Genomic DNA, 21,645 nt, shown 5'->3' with positions numbered 1-21,645 from the left:
GCAAATGGCAAGGTTTCATTCTTTTTGGTGGCTGAGTAATATTTCATTACACACAGACACACACACACACACACACACCCACACCCCACATCTTCTTTATCCATTCATCAGTCGATGGACATTTGGGCTCTCTCCATAGTTTGGCTGTTGTTGATAATGCTGCTATAAACATTGGGGTGGCCTTCAAATCTATATTTTTGTATCCTTTAGGTAAATACCTAATAGTACAGTTGCTGGGTTGTAGGGTAGTCTCCTGTTTGTGGCTTTTTTGAGACACCTTCATACTATTTTACAGTGTGGCTGCATAAGTTTACATTCCCATCATTGGTGCAAGAGGTTTCCTCTTTCTCCGCATCGTTGCCAACATCTGTTGTTTCCTGTGTTGTTAATTTTAGCCATTCTGACAAATGTGAGGTGGTATCTCTTTGTGATTTTGATTTATATTTCCCTGATGACAAGTGATGTTGAACATCTTTTCATGTGTCTATTAGGCATCTGGATGTCTTCTTTGGAAAAGTGTCTATTCATGTCTTCTGCCCATTTCTTAATTGGGTTGTTTGTTTTTTGGGTGTTGAGTTTGCTAAGTTCTTTATAGATTTTCGATCTGTATGATCAGATCAGATGTCATTTGCAAGTCTGTTCTCTCATTCTGTAGGCTGCCTTTTAGTTTTGTTGATTGTTTCCTTCACTGTGTAGAAGCTTTTTATCTTGATGAAGTCCTAATAGTTCATGTTTGCTTTTGTTTCCTGTGCCTTCAGTGCCATGTCTAGTAAGAAGTTGCTCTGGCTAAGGAGAAAGAGATTGCTGCCTGTGTTCTTCTCTAGGATTTTGATAGTTTCCTGTGTCACATTTACATCTTTCATCCATTTTGAATTTATTTTTGTGTATGATGTAAGAGAGTGGTTCCAGTTTCATTCTTCCGCATATCACCATCCAGTTTTCCCAGCACCATTTGTTGAAGAGACTGTCTTTTTTTCCATTGGATATTCTTTCCTTCTTTGTTGAAAATTAATTGGCCATATAGTTGCGGGTCCATTTCTGGATTTTGTATTTTGTTCCATTGATCTATGTGTCTATTTTTGTGCCAGTACTATATTGTATTGATGACTACAGTTTTGTAATATAGCTTGAAATCCAGAATTGTGATGCCTTTGTTTTTCTTTTCAGGATTTCTTTGGCTACTCGGGGTCTTTTGTGAGTCCGTACAGATTTTAGGGTTGTTTGTTCTAGCTCTGTGAAAAATGCTGGTGGTATGTTGATAGGGATTGCATTAAATGTGTAGATTGTTTGGGTAGTATAGACACTTTAACAATGTTTGTTCTTTTAATCCATGAGCATGGAATGCTTTTCCATTTCTTTGTGTTCTTTTCAATTTCTTTAATAAGTCTTCTGTAGTTTTCAGAATATAGATCTTTTACCTCTTTGGTTAGGTTCATTCCTGGGTGTCTAATTATTTTGGTGCAATTGCAAATGGGATTGATTGCTTGATTTCTTTTTCTGCTTCTTCATTATTGGTGTATAGAAATGCAACAGATTTCTGCACATTGATTTTATATCTTGCAGCTTTGCTGAATTCATGTATTACTTCTGGCAATCTTTTGGTGAAGTCTTTTGGGTTTTCTACATAGAGTATCATGTTGTCTGCAAACAGTGAAAGTTTGACCCCTCCTTGCTGATTTGGATGTCTCTTATTTCTTTTCGTTGTCTGATTGCTGAGCTAAGACTTACAGTACTATGTTAAGTAGTAATGGTGAGAATCAACATCCTTGTCTTGTTCTTAACTGTAGGGTAAAGACTCATACTCCCCACTGAGGGTGATACTAGCTGTGAGTCTTTTGTATTTGGCCTTTATGATGTTGAGGAATGTTCTCTCTGTTCCTACTTTGTTGAGGATTTTTATGAAGAATGGATGCTGTATTTTGTTAAATGCTTTTTCTGCATCTATTGACAAGAACTTATGGTTCTTATCCTTTTTTTTTATTAAAGTAGTGTATCATGTTGATTGATTAGCAAATATTGAACCAGCGTGGTAAGCCTAGGAATAAATCCCACTTGATCATGGTGAATAATTCTTTTAATGTACTATTGAATTCAGTTTGCTAGTACTTCATTGAGAATTTTTGCCTCCATGTTCATCAGGGATATTGGCCTGTAATTCTCCTTTTAATTAGATCTTTGGTTTTGGAATCAAGGTAATGTCGGCCTCATAGAATGAGTTTGGAAGTTTTCCTTCCATTGTTATTTTTTGGGACACTTTGAGAAGAATAGGTATTAACTCTTCTTTAAATGTTTGGTAGAATTCCCCTGGGAAGTTATCTGGCTCTCAACTTTTGTTTCTTGGGAGATTTAAAAAAAATTTTTTTTAATGTTTTATTTGTTTTTGAGAGAGAGAGAGAGAGAGAGAGAGAGAGAGAGATAGATAGATAGATATGCAGAATCCAAAGCAGGCTCCAGGCTCTGAGCTGTCAGCACAGAGCCTGACGCAGGGCTTGAACTCATGAACCATGAGATCATGACCTGAGCTGAAATCTGACGCTTACCGATTGAGCTACCTAGGCGCCCCTGTTGGGAGATTTTTGATTACTGTTTCAATTTCTTTGCTGGTTATGGGTTGTTCAAATTTTCTATTTCTTTCTGTTTCAGTTTTGGTAGTTTGAATGTTTCTAGGAAGTTACCCATTTCTTCCAGATTGCCCAGTGTGTTGGCATATAATTTTTCATAATATTCTGTTATAATTTTTTGTATTTTTGTAGTGTTGGTTATGATCTCTCCTTTTTCATTCATAATTTTATTTAATTGAGTCCTTTCTCGTTTCTTTTTGATAAGTCTGGCTAAGGGTTTATCAATTAATTTTATTTATTATTTCAAGAATTTAAAACAATGTTTCATTGATCTTACTCTGTTGTGGTTTTTTTTTTCTATATTTTTATTTCTCCTTTAATCTTTATTATCTGTCTTCTTCTGCTGTCTTTAGGTTTTATTTGCAGTTCCTTTTTTGTCTCCTTTAGGTGTAAGGCTAGGTTGTGTATTTGGGATCTTTCTGAAATGCTTTTTGAGATAGGCCTGAATTTCAATATATTTTCCTTTTAGGACTGCCTTTGCTGCATCCCAAAGGGTTTGTACTGTTGTTTATTCATTTTCATTTGCTTCCATGTATTTTTTAAATTTCTTCTTTAATTTCCTGGTTAACATTCATTCGTTAGTAGAATATTCTTTAACTTCCATGTATTTGAGGGCTTTCCAAATTTTTTGTAGTGGTTGACTTCAAGTTTCATTGCTTTGTGATCTGAAAACATGCATGGTATGATCTTACATCTTTTTGTACTTGTTGAGGACTGATTTGTGACCCAGTTTGTGGTCTGTTCTGGAGCATGTTTCATGTGTTCTCGAAAAGTGTATATATTCTGCTGCTTTAGGATGAAGCGTTCTGAAAGTATCTGTTAAGTCCTGGTCCAATGTGTCATTCAAAGGCATCGTTTCATTGTTGATTTTCTGCTTAGATGATCTGTCCATTGCTGTAAGTAGGGTGTTATCATCTGTTAGTATTATTGTATTATTGTTAATGAGTTTCTTTATGCTTGTGATGAATTGATTTATATAGTTTCTTCCAAGTAGGGGGCATGGATATTTATAATTGTTAGGTCATCTTGATGGAGAGAGCCCATAGTTAGGATATAATTCCTTTCTTTATCTTTTGTTACAGTCTTTGGTTTAAAATCTAGTTTGTCTGGTAGTAGTGTGGCTACTCTGGCTCCTCCAGTAGCATGATAGATGGTTCTCCATCCACTCACTTTCCATCTGGAGGTTTTTTTCAGTCTCAAATGAGTCTCTTGTAGGCAGTATATAGATGGATCTTGTTTTGTTGTTGTTGTTTTGTTTTTGTTTGTTTTTGTTTTAATCAATTGTGATAGTCTGTGTCTTTTGATTGGAGCATTTAGTCCATTTACATTCAGAGTGATTATTGTAAGATATGAATTAAGTGCTATTGTGTTGCCTGTAGAGTTGGTGTATCTGGTGATGCTCTCTGATCCTTTCTAGTCTTTTTTTTTTTTTTTCTCCTCTCTACTTAAGGAGTCCCCCTTAAAATTTCTTGCAGGGCTTGTTTAGTGGTCACAAACTCCTTTACTTTTTGGTTGTCTGGGAAACTCTTTACCTTCTATTCTGAATGACAGCCTTGCTGGATAAAGAATTCTTGGCTTCATATTTCCTTCATTCAGCATGTTGAATATATCCTGCTACTTCCTTCTGCCCTCCCAAGTTTCTGTGGACAGATCTTCTGTGAACCTCATCTGTCTTTCCCTTGTAGGTTAAGGACATTTTTTTTCTCTTGCTGCTTTCAAGATTCTATCCTTGTCCATGTATTTTGTGCATTTGACTATGATATACTTTAGCAATGGTCAGCTTTGGTTGACTTTAATAGAAGTTTTCTGTGCTTTTTGGTTTTTGATGTCTGTGTCTTCCCCATATTAGGAATGTTTTCAGCTATAAATTGTTTGAGTAAACTTTCTGCTCCTTTTTCACTCTTTTTATCTTCTGGGACTCCTATGATAAAAATGTTATTATATTTTAATAAGCCGCTGAATTCCCTACATCTGTCTTCACGATCCATGATTTTTATTTCCCTCTTCTTTTCAGCTTCATTATTTTCAGTAATTTTATCTTCTATATCACTAGTTTGCTCCTCTGCCTCATCCATCCTCATTTTCATGGCATCTATTGGGGTTTGCATCTTGGTTGTAGTATTTTTTCATTTCCATCTGACTACCTGACCAGATTTTAGTTCTTTTATCTCTGCAGAGTGGGATTCTCTGGTATCTTTTATGCTTTTTTCAAGCCCAGCTAGTATCCTTGTAATCATTGTTCTAAGTTCTTGCTTAGACATCTTACTTATATCTGTATTGATTAAATCTCTGGCTGTGAGTTCTACCTCCTGTTCTTTTGGGGCGAATTTCCCCATCTTGTAATTTGGTCCAGAAAAGAAAAGAAGAAAGAAAAAAACAATAAACAACAAAAACCAAAAGAACAAAACAGAACAAAACCCAAAAATCTAGATCCTGGGTATATTTCGGTCTGCTTGTTAGAAGAATCTAGACCCTAAAATAAAATAAAATAAAATAAAATAAAATAAGCAAACAAAAAAATATAAACATATATATAAAAATAAAAGTAACTGAAAAATGAATTAAAAAAATAAGAAAATAAATGCAAATAATAAAAAAATAAAGAATAAAAGTAATCAGAAAGTTAGATCCTATTTCCCCTAGAGCTGAAATTTTGTGGCACTCTTTGGTCAGCAGACTTGACGCTAGCAAGGGGTTTGTGCTACTTTTCTGGGGGAAGGGTTTGCTGCACTGACTCAGGCTGACTTGTTTCAGTGGAAATGCATCTCCAGGGGGTAGAGGGCGGGGCTTGCTACAAGTAATTGGTTCGGGTTTCACTAGGTGGTGCTGTTTTGCTCCCTGAAGTCTTTCAGTGCTGATGGGCTGGATGAATATGGCAACACTCCCCCAGCCCCACTGCTGAAAGATCACACCCCCCAGTCTTCACAGACCCTCATGGAAGAGCAATCAGTCACCCCTCTTGTGTCCCCAGTTTCTGTTAGAACCCTGCATTCACCCTGCAGGTATCCAGGCTTTTTTATCCCAGGCATGCAACTGAGTTTCACATCCCTCACTCTCTGCTCGTCTCCCACTCATGTTTTTTTTTTTTCTCTCTGTCTCTCAAAAATAGATACACATTTAAGAAAATTTTTTTAAAAAAGCTGTAAATTTTAGGGACTCCCATGGAGAAGACCCACTCTGTTCCTCTGGGGGAGGGGCTCCCCCCCCCCCCCCCCCCAGAAAAGCCCAAAAGCCTCCTGGGCTTTTGCTGGCACCTCCTACATACCAGAAGGTTGTAACTTTTTTACTTGTAAACTTGCAGTTTTTGTTCTCTTAGACCTCTGATTGATTTCTTGGGTGTTCAAAATGATTTGACAACTATCTTGCTGTGTATGAGGGGTGAGACAAGCTAGGGTCTCCCTACTCCTTCGCCATCTTAACTGCCCCCTCCATCCACTTACTTTTTTTTTTTTTAATGTTTTATTTATTTTTAAGACAGAGAGACAGAGCATGAGTGGGGAGGGGCAAAGAGAGAGCGAGACACAGAACCTGAAGCAGGCTCCAGGCTCTGAGCTGTCAGCACAGAGCCTGACGCGGGGCTCGAACTCACGAACTGTGAGATCATGACTTGAGCTGAAGTTGGACGCTTAACCAGCTGAGCCACCCAGGCGCCCCATCCATCCATTTACTTTTAATCTATGTATATCTTTATATCAAAAGTAGGTTTCTTATTGAAAAAATATAGTTGGGTCTTATTTTTTAACCTACTCTGACAATGTCTTTTAATTGGTTCATTTAGACCATTGATGTTCAAAGAGATTGTTGATATAATTGGATTAGTATATAACATATTTGCTACTGTTTTCTATTTGTTTCTTTTATTCTTTGTTCTTGTTTTTGTCTTTCACTCATTTTGCCATTTGTGATTTTAATGGAACATTCGGTTGAGAAAATTATTCCATTTTTTCTCCTTTCTCAGCATATCAGTTATACTTTTTAAAAAAACTTTATTTAGTGGTTGCTCTAGAGTTTCAAATGTACATTTACAACTAATACAAGTCCATTTTCAAATAACACAATACCTCTTCATGGATAGTGTACCTTATAATAACAAAATAATTGAATTCTTCTATCTCGTATTATTTTTTATATATAAGCACTCAGAAGCATATATTACCTATTCATTCATAAACATACATAATTAAATGCATTGAGGCCATTATTATTATGTTTTTGAGAGGGGGAGGGGCAGGGGATGAGGGAGATAGATAGTCTTAAGCAGGCTACATGCCCAGTGTGGAGCCAAATGTGGGGCCTGATCTCATGACTGTTAGTTGAAATCAAGAGTCAGATACTTAATTGGCTGAGCTACCCACGCACTCTGGTGCTATTATTATTTTAAATGAATTTACCTGTTAAATGAATTATGATTAAGAAACATAAGAGTTTTTGTTTTATCTTTACTTACTGCTTCTTCGATACTCTTCCTTTATATAGATCTGAACTTCTGAGCTATATTGTTTTCCTTCTCTTTTAAAAACTTCTTTTAACATTTCCTGCAAGGCAGGTCTCTGGCAACAGATTTTCTCAATTTTTCTTTGAGAAAGTTTGTATTTTTTCTTCCATTTTGGTAGATAATTTCACAGGGTACAGAATTCTAACTTGGTGGTGTTTTTTCAACACTTAATATTTCATTCTACTCTTGCTCGCATGGTTGCTGAAAAGTCAGATGTAATTTTTGTCTTTGTTCCTTTGTAAGTAAGGTTTTCTTTCTCTGTATTTCTTCAGGATATTTTATTTTATCTTTGTTTTTTTGTAGTTTGAAAGTGATATACCTAAAGTAGGTAAAAACATTTTTATTTTGGTATTTATCCTACTTCATGCTCTCTGAGCTTCCTGGATCTTTGGCTTGATATCTGATACTAGTTTGAGGAAATTTTCAGTCATTATTATTTCAAATATTTCTTTTGTTCCTTTCTTTTTTCTCCTGATAATACTGTTATGTATATATTATACCTTTTGTAGTTGTCCCAGAATCCTTGTTTTTCAGTTCTTGTTCCCTCTGCCTTTCAGTTTGGGAGGGTTCTATTGATTTATCTCTGAAGCTCAGAGTTTCTTTCGTCATCAGTGTAACATTTACTAACAAGTCCATCAAAGGCATTCTTTGCTTCTGTTATAATTTTTTTTTATTGATATCATTTTTTTTCTGGTTCATTCTTTGGAATCCCATCTTTCTACTTGCACTGCCCATTTGTCCTTGCATGTTATGTATATAATCTGTTAAGAGTCTTTAGCATATTAATCATAGTTACTTTATTTTATTTAAAAGTTTTAAAAAGTATTTTTATTTATTTTTGAGAGAGAGCAAGATAGAGTGAGAGCAGGGGAGGGACAGAGAGAGAGGGAGATAAAGAATACGAAGCAGGCTGTCAACACAGAGCCTGACGGGGGGCTCGAATCCACAATCCATGATATCATGACCTGAGCTGAAGTTGGATGCTTAACCAACTGAGCCACCCAAGCACCCCTTTCTGTGTGTGTGTGTGTGTGTGTGTGTGTGTGTGTGTGTGTGTTCTTCAATTTCTTTGGTAAGCTTTCTATAGTTTTCAGTGTATAGGTATTTCACCTCTTTGGTTAGCTTTATTCCTAGGTATTTTATGGTTTTTGGTGTAATTGTAAATGGGATCGATTCCTTGATTTCTCTTTCTGTTGTTTCATTATTGGTGTATAGGAAGGCAACTGATTTCTGTGCATTGATTTTATATCCTGCAACTTTGCTGAATTCATGGATCTGTTCTAGGAGGTTTTTGGTGGAATCTTTTGGATTTTCCATATAGAGTATCATGTCATCTACGAAGAGTGAGTTTGACTTCCTCCTTGCCAATTTGGATGCCTTTTATTTCTTTGTGTTGTCTGATTGCTGAGGCTAGGACTTCCAGTACTATGTTGAATAACAGTGGTGAAAGTGGATATCCCTGTCGTGTTCCTGACTTTAGTGGGAAAGCTCTCAGTTTTTCTCCATTGAGGATGATATTAGTGGTGGGTCTTTCAAATATGGCTTTTATGATCTTGAGGTATGATCCTTCTGTCCCTACTTTCTTGAAGGTTTTTATTAAGAAAGGATGCTGTATTTTGTCAAATGCTTTCTCTGTGTCTATTGAGAGGATCACATGGTTCTTGTCCTTTCCTTTATTGATGTGATGTATTACATTGATTGTTTTGTGAATATTGAACCAGCCCTGCATCCCAGGTATAAATCCCACTTGATCATTGTGAATAATTCTTTTAATGTACTAACAATTGTTAGATCTTCTTGGTGGGTAGACCCCTTAGTTATGATCTAATGCCCTTCTTCATCTCCTGTTACTGTCTTTAGTATAAAATCTAGATTGTCTGATATAAGTATGGCTACTCCAGCTTTCTTTTGGCAACCATTAGCATGATAGATGTTCTCCATCCCCTTACTTTCAATCTCAAGGTGTCTTTATGTCTCTTATAAACAGCATATAGATGGATCTTGTTTTCTTTTCCATTCGGTTACCCTGTGTCTTTTGATTGGAATGTTTAGTCCATTGACATTTAGAGTGAGTACTGAAAGATGTGAATTTATTACCATTATATTGCTTGTAGGGTTGGTTTCTTGTGGCGTTCCCTGGTCCTTTCTAGTCTTGCTTTTGGCCTTTTTTGTTTTGTTTTTTTTTGTGTTTTCTTCCCTCAGAGAGTCCCCCTTAAAATTTCTTGCAGGGCTGGTAAGTGGTCATGAACTCCTTTAGTTTTTGTCTGGGAAAGTTTGAATCTCTCCTTCTATTTTGAATGACAGCCTTGCTGGATAAAGAATTCTTGGCTGCATATTTTTCCGACTCAGCACATTGAATATATCCTGCCACTCCTTTCTGGCTGGCCAAATTTCTATGGATATGTCTGTTGCAAACCTTATCTGTCTTCCCTTGTAGGTTAAGGACTGTTTTTTCCTTGCTGCTTTCATGATTCTTTCCTTGCCTGAGTATTTTATGAATTTGACTGTGATATGCTTTGTTGATGGTTGCTTTTGTTGACTCTAATGGGAGTTCTCTGTGCTTCCTGGATTTTGATGTCTGTGCCTTTCCCCAGGTTAGGAAAGTTTTCTGCTATGATTTGCTCACATAAACCTTCTATTCCCTTTTCTCTCTCTTCATCTTCTGGGACCCTATGACTTGGATGTTACTCGTTTTTAATGAGTCACTGAGTTCTCTAATTCTTATATCATGCTCTTTTGCCTTAGTCTCCCTCTTTTTTTCTGCTTCATTATTTTCCATAAATTTGTTCTCTATGTTGCTGACTTGCTACTCTGTGTCAGCCATCCTTGCTGCCATGGCAGCCATTCGAGATTGCATCTCATTTGTAGTGTTTTTTAACTTCATCCTGACTAGATTTTACTTTTTTTATCTCCTCAGAAAGGGATTCTATGATTTTTTTCAAGCCCCAGCTATTATTTTTATTATCATGATTCTAAATTCTGGTTAAGATTCCTTGCTTGTATCTGTGTTAAGTCACTGGCTGTTTTTTCTTTTGGGGTGAATTCCTTCATTTCATCGGTTTGGAGGAAGAAAAAATTAATAAAATAAAAATATAAAAATTAAAAAATTAAAAACAAAAACATCAAATAAAGGACGCAAGATCTTAGGTGGGTTTTGGTCTGATTGTTGAAAGAAGTTTGATAGAATAGAGAGAAAAGGGAAAGAAAAGAAAAAATAGTTTGAAAATTTAAAGAAATGAATATAGGAAAATATAATGAAATGATAAAAATAAAATAGAATTTGAAAAATTTAACAAATAAAGGGGCGCCTGGGTGACTCAGTTGGTTAAGCATCTGACTTCGGGTCAGGTCATGATCTCGTAGTTCCTGAGTTTGAGCCCTGCATCGGGCTCTGTGCTGACAGCTCAGAGCCTGGAGTCTGCTTCAAATTCTTTGTCTCCCTCTCTCTGCCCCTTCCCTGCTTGTGCTCTGTCTCTCATAATTTTTTTTTTTAAGGTTTATTCATTTTTCAGAGACAGACAGAGTGTGAGTGGGGGAGGGGCAGAGAGAGAGGGAAACACAGAATCCGAAGCAGGCTCTGGGGCTCTGAGCTGTCAGCACAGAGCCCGACATGGGGCCCAAACCCACGGATGGCGAGATCATGACCTGAGCTGAAGTCGGACGCTTAACTGACTGAGCTACCCAGGCGCCCCATCTCATAAATAAACATTAAAAATAAATAAATAAAAAATTAAGAAGTAAAAAATGTAGTAAAAAAAATTAAAGAAAATCTTCTTTGTAAAAACGGAAAATAAAAATAAATTCTTTCTTTCTGTATTTAAGAATAAAAAACAAATGAAAAAGAAAAACTGAATAGATGAACCAGTGAACAGAATGAAATATGAATGAAATTACATCAGACTTCCCTTATAAGTCAAACAATGAAGTTCTTTATAGTCTGTAAACTATGCAGGCAGAGCGACTTGTGGTGTTCTTCCAGAGCATGCTTGGCCCTGTTGGGCGGGGCTTGGTGTAATAGCTCTGTTCTCCACAAAAAGGTGCTGCTTAGTTTCCTGATGGATTGTTACGGCTTGTGTAGGCGTGTATGCACATGGGTAGAAGGGGTGAAAATGGCCATTACCCAGCTACCCAGTCTCTAGTATCAAAACTCTGTGCTTTCGCCGACAGGCAGTCAAGCATCCCTCCTTTGTCTCTAGCTTGGGTCCACTCCCTGCTTCTACACAGTCTGTGATCTCCACAGCCTGCCAGGTGGCACCTCTCTCCCGAGTTATGTCTCAGTGGGGCTGTGTTTCCAAACCCCTCACTTCTGAGGGCCCTGAAGCTTTGACCCACTCAGACCCCCTGAGGGAGGGTCTTGCTGAGCAATGGCTGGGTGCGGCCCACCTCCAGGAATGTTTGGGTGACTGTGCTGCAGATGTCCAGAGATCGTGGCCAGGTGCCAGCCAGCCCCAGAACAATTTTGTGCAGTTTTATGGCAGTGGCATTCCAGGGGTTATGGTGAATCACAACACACTTCTGGCACCAGGCTTCACCCTTAACATCTTTGTTCCAACACCAGTGAATGTGGCTGTTCTCTGGGGTCTGCTGGGCCCTTTTGCATGTGGGGAGCCCACACGGCCTCTACCAAATGTACTTCCAGCTGGGGAACTGCCTCTCCCCATGTGGCCTGTGGACCCTTCAGATCTTTCTATCTGCTCCTGGGGATTTCCCCTTCCCACCGGAGCTCTGGCAGGTGACGAGCTGCAGAGTTTCAGACTCTGTATTCCCCTGTTTGTAGCATCTTAATGTTAAGAATTTAAGCCATCTCCCTTTTCCTTTCTCCCTTTTTTCCTCAGTCCCTTGAGGCTCTTTCCAGTCTTTCTCTTTCTCTCCAGCTGTTTTCAAGGGGGGAGTGCTTTTCCTGTACTCTCCCCCCCTGTCTCCGTCCTCTCTCTGCAAGCAAAAACACTTCCCTGCCCTCTGCGGCTTTTCTCTCCCCCAGTTCACTTCTCCATGCTGCGTACCTGCTCAGTTCTCTGGTTCAAGTTGTGCTGATTGTTGTGTTAATCCTCAAATCAGTTTTCTAGGTGTGCAAGATTGGTTGGTGTTGATCTAGCTGCGTTTCAGGGACGAGAGAGGCAAAAACACCTTCCATGCAGCTCTGCCGTCTCGGCCCCTCCTGGGTGCCGTTTAAATCCTATGGAGAATGTTTATATTTTTGCCTTGACGGGCAGTTGACCCCCTGGTTAGTTTCCACCTGTCATCTGTGGGCTGTGGTTCCAATGTCAGTTTAGTTTTAAAAGCCTTTGTAGTGCTATTCATATCTGCCCTATATGTATGCTATTCACTGGTGAATCTGGGTCCTAGGTGGAGGTTTATCTGTTAGTTTAGATCTCAAGGTCTCTGGGACGCTGAAGAGGATAGGATCAGGGTCATGCATCTTTAGCTTAGGTGTGAGCCTGAGAGTTAATAAAGAGCTTTCGGGGTTTGCTTTTCTTCCATGACGCTCTTTGGTACTTTCGAGTTCCCTGGCTTCTAGTTTTGGTTGGTTAGCTGGTATTTTAGTTTTCCTGTTTGGATGTGCATTTATGCACTCTTCCTATGTCCAGGGCCATGCACTGGTAGGACAGAGAGCAAAGAAAGCAGTGGAGTTTGGCCTCCCTCTGCTGAAGCCCAGATCTTCTGAACAGGCAAAAGTTCTCCCTCAGAGTGTTGCTTCCTGTGTGCTGCTGTGCTCAAGCACTGGCATGTGAGAGAATGAAGGAATGAAAGAGAAAATCAAATAGTGCAAAATCTCTACTGTCTGTGTGTCTTAGGAACTTTCTTTCCTGTGTGTTAAGCCCGAGCACGAGGGCTCTCCTGGGTTTCTTCGTCTGAACTCCAGTGCTTATTTCCAGGTTTTTCGTGAACTGAGTCCAGGATGGGAGATGCCAGAGGGCAAAAAATGACAAACGTACTGCCACTTGGTACATCAAATTCTGGTCTTCTTCCTGAATGCTCCTGCTACATTTTACTCTTCAGCATCTTCATATGGCTGCTTCTTGCATTTGTCAAGAGTTTATAGCTGTATTCAGTGGGAAGGACTGCATACAGCGTGTTACTGCATTTTAACTGGAACTGAACTCTACATTAGGTGGAAGTAATTTTTCTATCATATGAATAATTCTTGGCATATAAAGTTTATTTTTCTTTTGTTGCCAGTGACAGTATACGAAGTGCACGTGGCAACAGGTGAGCTTTGGAACGCTGGAACAGTAGCAAACGTCTACATTTCTGTCTACGGGGAAAAGGGAGATTCGGGATCCAGACAACTATTTCGATCAAAGAGCTCCTTCAGTTTTTTAAGAGGACAAGTAAGTGATAAAGTCCTTTGATTTTTTTTACATGTGGTAAAAAATAAATGAAAGTTACCATCTTAACTGTTTTTAAGTTCACAGTTCACTAGTAGTAAATGTATTCACATTGTTGCACAATAGGTCTCCAGAAAGTTTTCATCCTGTAGAACGGAAACTCTGTACTCATTAAACAATTCCATATTTATCCTTCCCCTCAGCCCTTGGAAACGACCATTCTAATTTCTGTTTCTATAAATTTGACTACTGTAGATATCTCAAATAATTGGAATCATAAAGTAATTTTTTTTTCTTTTTAGTTTTAGGAGTAGAATGTAGTGATTCATTGGTGCTCATCACAACAAGTGCCCTCCTTAATTCTCATCCTCCATTTAGCCCATTCCCCCCACCAATCTCCCCTCAACACTGTTTGTTCTCTATAGTTAAGAGTCTCTTATGCTTTGCTTTCCTCTCTCTCTTTTTTTCTTCCCCTATAGTCATCTGTTTTGTTTCTTAATTCTGTGTATGAGTGAGATCATATGATATTTGTCTTTCTTTGACTGACTCGTTTTGCTTGGTATAGTATACTATACCTCCATCCACGTTGCTGCAAATGGCAAGATTTGCAAATAGCAAGGATAGAAATCCCAGAAATGGATCCACAACTATATGGTCAACTAATCTTCGACAAACCAGAAAGGAATATCCGATGGAAGAAAGACAGTCTCTTCAACCAATGGTGCCGGGAGAACTGGAAAGCAACATGCAGAAGAATGAAACTGGACCACTTTCTTACACCATACACAAAAATATATTCGAAATTGATGAAAGACGTAAATGTGAGACAGGAAACTATCGAAATCCAGGCAGCAGTTGACCTCGGCCGGAGCAACTTCTTAGTAGACATGTCGCCGAAGGCAAGGGAAACAAAAGCAAACGCAAACTATTGGAACTTCATCAAGGTAAAAAGCTTCTACACAGTGAAGGGAACAATCAATAAAACTAAAAGGCAGCCTACGGAATGGGAGAAGTTATTTGCAAAATACATATCTCATAAAGGGTTAGTATCCATCATCTGTAAAGAAGTTACCAAACTCGACACCCAAAAAACAAATAATACAGGTAAGAAATAGGCAGAAGACATAAACAGATGCTTTTTCAAAGAAGACATCCAGATGGTAATAGACACATGCAAAGATGCTCAACATTGCTCGTCATCAGGGAAATACAAATCAAAACCACGATGAGATACTACCTCACACTTGTCAGAATGACTACAGTTAACAACACAGAAAGCAACAGAGGTTGGCAAGAATGTGGCGAAAGGGGAACCGTCTTGCACTGTTGGTAGGAATGCAACCTGATGCAGCCCCTCTGGAAAACAGTATGGAGGTTTTTGAAAATTTTAAAAATGGAAGTACCCTGAGACTCTGCAGTTGTACTATTAGGTATTTACCAAAAGGATACAAAAGTACTTATCTGAAGGGGTATATATACCCCAATGTTTATGGGAGCATTATCAACAATAGCCAGACTATGGAGAGAGACCAAATGTCCATCACCTGATGGACATGTATATATGATGGAGTATTATTCAGCCATCAAAAAGAACGAAATCTTGCCATTTGTAATGACGTGGATGGAGTTGTCAATATATTATGCTAAGTGAAACAAGTCTTTCAGAGAAAGACAAATATATGATTTTACTCGTATGTAAAATTTGTTAACTAACTAGAATTTAAATAAAAACTTGAAATAAAAAACCTTTCAGAGATCTTTATTTCTTTGTTTGGTTTCTGGAATTTGTTTTGTTCTTTTGACTGGGCTGTGTTTCCCTCTTTACATGCTCTGTGACCTTTTCTTGAGATCTGGCATTTGCAAAACTATCTTACCTAGTCTTAATGGACTGCATTGTGAAGGGAAGACCCTCACCCATGAGCCTGGCTGAACTTCCAGGGACTCTCGTGCTTTTTTGGACTGTATCTTTTTTGGGCTTGCTTACATGTTTTTAACTCTTAATTTTCCTAGGCTGCTTGCTCCTTTTTCTCCTCCTGTGCTCATGTTCTCTTGCACTCCATCCTGCTATACTTTACAACCTTTGTAGCTCTGACATGCCACAGTACTCTTCTCTGTTTTCATTGACTTCCAAAGTCTGCTGCCATTAGTACTTGAGATAAGTGAGAGAGAATCAGTTCTTTGGGCAGCCCTCAGGGAAGCCAGAGTTTTGTATGCTTTGTCTACTCTTTTGTTTCTGTCCCAAGAGGATACAGGGTATGGAAGGTTTCCGCCCTGTTATAATGCACTATGCCAAGTAAGGGGAAGGCTATGAGCATGCAAGAAGTCACAAACTTTCCTACCTCTTGATGGAGTCCCTTTTTTTATTATGCATTGGAGTGGGTACTGAAGCTTCCCATCTGGTATCCAGAATTTGCACAGAAGTATTCTGTTATTGTTACTGTTAAAATGGTATCTCCACTGGGGAGGGAGGGCTTGGTTTTCTCTAGTCCCTCATCTTGGTGAAGTCATTTCCTATTGTCTGATTTTTAAATCTACTTTTATAATGTTAAATGAGGTTTACTGTTAGATAACAACTTTCTCAGAGAATGACTTCTAAGGATAAAGTAAAATTTTAGTGTGAAAATATTTCAATATGTATAACTTACTATCTAACGAAAACGTTATTTTTTGTTTCTGGGTTATTTTCAACTGATATGCTGCATCATATATTTTTCTTGCATTTTAACCTATATATAATTATCTTAGATTTTATCAAAAGAACTCTGTACTCCTTACTTGTATCCATGTTCTGAATATGTAAACCTTTAGAGCACAAACATGAATAATTTTTATTGTAGCAGCCCATTGGGACTTCAGATACATGTTATAGATTTCCAATAATGTTTGTATCAATATCCTAAAATCACTGTAGAAACATTATATTTGTCAATGGTCCATAAACATTGCTTAAAAAATTCCATCCTGGGACAGGTAAGAGTTGGTTGTATTCAAAGGGATGACAACTTTTAGTATATTTTATAATTATTACTTTTATATTATTATTATTATTATTATTATTATTATTATTATTTGAAACCTGTATTTGTAGAGAGTCCCCAAATTTGTGTTTTCATAATGAAATATTGGCAACAAAAAGACGTGTGGGGGATAGGTTCTACAAATCAATATTGTTTTATCTTTAAATAGTTAAATTAGATTTGTGTGTTTACTAACTGCACCCGGTTCTTTTCACAATTTTTAGTGTATCTTAATTTATAATCTTGTAACAAATCAGACTCATGATCCAGATATAGTTGTCCTTTTTTGATTTGTTACAGACTGATACCTTCTCCCTAGAAGCTGTGCGTCTTGGGGATCTATGTAAGATTGTCATAGGCCATGATGGACTTGGCCCGGGTAAGAGCTTACATTAGTAGATATGTAAGGTTTGATTCCTTTCTAGTCACGTACAACTCTGTACAAATTTGGATAATAATTGTAGGAAACTTATGATAAATTCATCTTTAAGTATTGGCTATCTGAAATTAAAGTATTGAACCCAAATGTTCTTTAAATTTTAAGTAGGTGTGCCTTTCTTTTAATGCCGTAGGCTTGTCCAAGTGGATGCTCTGCCTAGAATGCCGGAAGGAGCGCTGCGTGAATGTTGGCAGAATGTGGGACTCACGTACTGTGGCACGTGGCCGCATTCTAGCTCTGGGATGGTACTTGTGGGCCGAGCAGCGGTGCCTGCCGGCAGTGACAGTCCATGGGGTGCCAGCATTAGTGCCAGCAGGCGCATGTCACATGTTAAGGAGGCTGCGTCGGTAGCAGGTTCTCAGCTGTGTTTTCCGCTGCCACTTTGCTTATGCTTCTTCCTCCGTCTTCCTGTCAGTTCTGTGAGATGACCCACATCTTCCCAATAAGTACATTTTCTCTTGCTGTGAAAAAAGAGAACCATAAGACAAACGGAGTCTTTACCAAAAGATAGGAGTACTAACGTGTACATACCACAAAAAGGATCAAAAATTAAAAAGCATCAAATAAGAGGGTGAACTCTTTTACTAAAAGGTAGCAATGCGTGATTTTCAAAGTGTCTAGACAAAGTTTTCTTATGAATATGCTGAAAGTGTGTTTAAATAATTAGTGAGAGAATCAGCAAGGTGAAAAAGCTGGTTCAAAGGAGGTTGCGTGAAACTGAAAACACATTCATATAGTCTGTGAAAACAAAAAGAACGGTGAATAAGATTGATAAATTAAAAATGTGGCTAATGTTCTCGGACAGTAAAAACATACCTGTAGTGTTGTCTTCTCTCCTGGATGTATTTGTTTATATTTTGACAAGACTCAAATCTTTTGCAGTTTATTTTCTTTCAGTTGATGGCTAATTTTATGATCTGGGCCCAGTCCATAGTCAACACTGTGTTGTAGCATCATGCTTCTGCCAGGAGTCAGATGGCTCTAAGGCCGATTTGTTAGACTGTGCTCTAGAACGACGTTAATAGGACGTGTTCGTGTGCCCAAGCTAACACTTACATGTCAGCTGATCCAATTTTGTAAACATTTTTGGTGGATCTGCCATGTGCAAAGTACTGTGCTGAATACTTTCTGTAGTAAATACAAGGGTGACCAACGGGGAATGCCTGCCCTTTAGTCTACCAAGAGCTAGCAAGATGATTTTAACTCGTAACAAGTTTGGGACAACACCTTGCTTCCTAATTCTAGTTGAAAGTCCTGTCTTTTTTTCCTCCAAATTCTGATTTTCTTAGTTTATCTAAATGGCATCTAAGTAACCGATATACCGTTGCTGTGACATAATGAAGAGAATATTAGAATGTTAGCCAGCAACGCAGATTTGAATTCGGGCCCTGTCATTTGTTGATTTTTTGATCTTGAGCGAATCACCTGACCTCTCTGAGTTTCCGTTCATCCTCTGTAAAACGAGATGAATACCTCATATGGTTATTGTGAGGATTCTGTGAGGTTGTTTATGAATGGCAAAGCAGTATACATTTGACAGTGAATTGTCAATAGATAGTCACTAGAATTTCTTAAATTACATTTTATTTCTTAATTTTATTTTTATTTTTTAAAGAAAAGTGTGGGATTTAATCTTTACTTACAGGACAGTGCAGTATATGAGATCCACACAAAAGTAAGAAACCCGCTAAGAGCAGAAGCTCCATGAGTTTGTACAGTTCAGAATTGTTCAAGTAGAGGTTCCACACTAAATAACAAAACACGTTTACAAAGAGTTCTTCGTAGAGAAACACTAACAGACTTACTCCAAATATTTGTTGTGTACAACAAACAACTTTATGCTTCAGCTGTATGATTTAAAAGTTAAAGGTCTCAGGAGCACCACCCCGATCTTGGGATGGATAGTCTTCAGAGGTAGTTTCTGGTCCAATATTTAGATTTGAATCACATTTTAAATACCAATTCAATATGTTGTTTTGTAAGATTAGTCCATTTTCTTTCATTTCCGCATTTTCTGTATGTATATTGTCAGAAGGAAACTAAAAACTCCTCTTATAATCTTGCTCCTTTCACCTCTCTCCACCTCTTTATTTGTACAGTCAGAGGTATTTATCTAAGAGCACTTGTGGGAGTTGGTGATGATGGAAATTGCTAGGCTAAAAAGGATTAGAAGTAGCCAGCATTTACCTCTTTACTACATTTGGCTACTTCCCTTGGATTCATTCAGCCAACCTTTCTCGAGTCTTTGTTACATGCAAATTGCTGTCCTTGTTTTAGGAATGGAAAGGTGTCTCCTCCATATGTCCATCTCCGTTCTACCACCTTGGATATTTGGCTGTATAGTGTGGTGCTAATTCTGTAGGAAAATAGAACTTCAGTATCTACCAAGTCCCTGACCGCAGGTGGTTAAGGTATAGTTGTTACTGTATTTGTTTTTATTTAAATTTTAGTTAGTTAATGTACAGTGCTATATTGGTTTCAGGAGTTGAGTTCACTGATTCAACACCCAGTGCTCATCACAGGTGCCCTCCTTAATACCCAGCACCCATCTAACCCATCCCTTCACGCGTCTCCCCTCCAGCAACCCTCATTTTGTTCTCTATGGTTAAGAGTCTCTTAGGGTTTGTTTCCCTTTCTTCTCTTCCCCCCACCCTTCCCATATGTTCATCTGTTTTGTTTCTTAAATTCCACATATGAGTGAAGTCATATGGTATTTATCTTTCTCTGATTGATTTAACTGTTATTATTTATTTATGCTAAATAAAATATTTTGGCTCCATCCACGTCATTACAAATGGCAAGATTTCATTCTTTTTGATGGATGAGTAATACTCCATTGCATTTATATGTGTGTGTGTGTGTGCACGCGCGCACACACACACACACACACACCCCACATATTCTTTATCCATTCGTTAGTCAGTGGACATTTAGGCTCTCTCCATAGTTTGGCTATTGTTGATAATGCTGCTGTAAACATTGGGATGCATGTACCCCTTCAAATCTATATTTTTGTATCCTTTGGGTAAATACCTAATAGTGCAATTGTCAGGTTGTAGGGTATTCCCCTATTTTTAGTTTTTGGAGACACGTCCATACTGTTCTCCAGAGTGACTGCATCAGTTTACATTCCCACCAGCAGTGCAAGAAGGTTCCCCTTTCTCTGCCTCCTCGCCAACATCTGTTGTTTCCTGTGTTGTTAATTTTAGCCATTCTGACAGGTGTGAGATGGTATCTCATTGTGGTTTTGGTTTGTACTTCCCTGATGATGAGTGACGTGGAGCATATTTTCCTGTGTCTGTTAGCCATCTGGATGTCTTCTTTGGAAAAGTGTCTTTTGGGGCACCTGGGTAGCTCAGTTGGTTGAGTTCCTGATTTCGCCTCAGGTCTTGATCTTGCGGTTTGTGAATTTGAGTCCCACGTTGGGCTTGCTACTGTCAGTGCGCAGAGCCCACTGTGGATCCTTTGTCTCCCTCTTTCTGCCCCTCCCCTGCTCGTGTTCTCTCTCTCAAAAATAAACATGAATATTAAAAAAAAGAAAAGTGTCTATTCGTGTCTTCTGCCCATTTCTTAACTGGGTTGTTTGTTTTTTGTGTGTTGAGTTCGATAAATTCTTTATAGATTTTGGATCTGTGTGGTCAGATCAGATACGTTATTTGCAGATATCTTCTCCCATTCCATAGGCTGCCATTTAGTTTTGTTGATTGTTTCCTTCACTGTGCAGAAGCTTTTTATCTTAATGAGGTCCCAGTAATCACGTTCGTGACATGTCTAGTAAGAAATTTCTGTGCCAAGGACTAGGATTTTGATGCTCCTTTAGGATTTTGATGGTTTCCTGTTTCAGTTTATGTCTTTCATCCATTTTGAATATATTTTTGTATCTGATGTAAGAAAGTGGTCCAGTTTCATTCTTCTGCCTGTCACCATCCACTTTTACTAACACCGTTTGTTGAAGAGACTGTCTTTTTTTTACTGGATATTTCCTGCTTTGTTGAAGATGACTAGACCATATAGTTGTGGGTCCATTTCTGGATTTTTTATTCTGTTCCATTGATCTAGGTGTCTGTGTGCCAATACCATACTGTCTTGACTACAGCTTAAAAATACTGTTATTTTTAACTTACATCCGTTTTATAATCCAAGAAGTAATAACATGCTAAGGATACTTTCTGAAATAGTCTCCAACTACTATTTCACTATTGCTATTACAAATTTTGTCTCTCAGAAAGTCTTAATTAGAATCTCCTTCAGGGAGTGATTTGTTTTAAAGAAATTTTTTTTAATGTTTATTTTTAAGAGGGAGAGACCGAGTGCGAGCAGGAGAGGGGCAGAAAGGGAGGGAGACACAGAATCCAAAGCAGACTCTAGGCTCTGAGCCGTCAGCACAGAGCCTGACACAGGGCTCAAACCCACGAACCATGAGATCATGACCTGAGCCGAAGTCTGGTGCTTACCTGACTGAGCCACACAGATACCCCTTGAGTCCTTTGTTTTTAAGAGGTGAAGAACACTGAAGTTACTTAATAAATTCTAGTAGACTTATGTTGCAGTGAAATTTGGCAACACTTGTTGAGTAACTTGATAAAATACTGTTTCTTGTCATAATCAAGGGTGAAGATCTCAGTGGTTAAAATTTACTAGTAATCAAATGGTCTCATAATTTTCTTAACTTCCAGTCCTTTGAATAACATCTCAGAGGGAGCCTCTGTAGAATAAAAAGATATTATTTGATTAAAAATGATAA

At 38.2% G+C, this 21,645-nt stretch overlaps 1 protein-coding gene across 2 annotated transcripts in view; it reads left to right on the top strand.

Annotated features, from left to right (window-relative positions):
* The window catches only part of LOC125924858 (oxygen-regulated protein 1-like), a 97,544-nt gene that overhangs the window by 59,174 nt on the left and 16,725 nt on the right, over positions 1–21,645 (top strand). For both annotated transcript variants that reach the window (XM_049633685.1, XM_049633684.1), the window contains exons 6-7: positions 13,297–13,448; positions 16,763–16,841. In XM_049633685.1, the coding sequence (XP_049489642.1) occupies positions 13,297–13,448; positions 16,763–16,841 (231 nt within the window). The remainder of the gene's footprint in view (positions 1–13,296; positions 13,449–16,762; positions 16,842–21,645) is intronic.

Source organism: Panthera uncia, chromosome F2 (genome assembly GCF_023721935.1).
Source record: "Panthera uncia isolate 11264 chromosome F2, Puncia_PCG_1.0, whole genome shotgun sequence".
In the NCBI taxonomy this organism is placed as follows: domain Eukaryota; kingdom Metazoa; phylum Chordata; class Mammalia; order Carnivora; family Felidae; genus Panthera; species Panthera uncia.
Note: the sequence above shows the minus strand (reverse complement) of the source record. Positions and strands in the feature narration are given on the sequence as shown.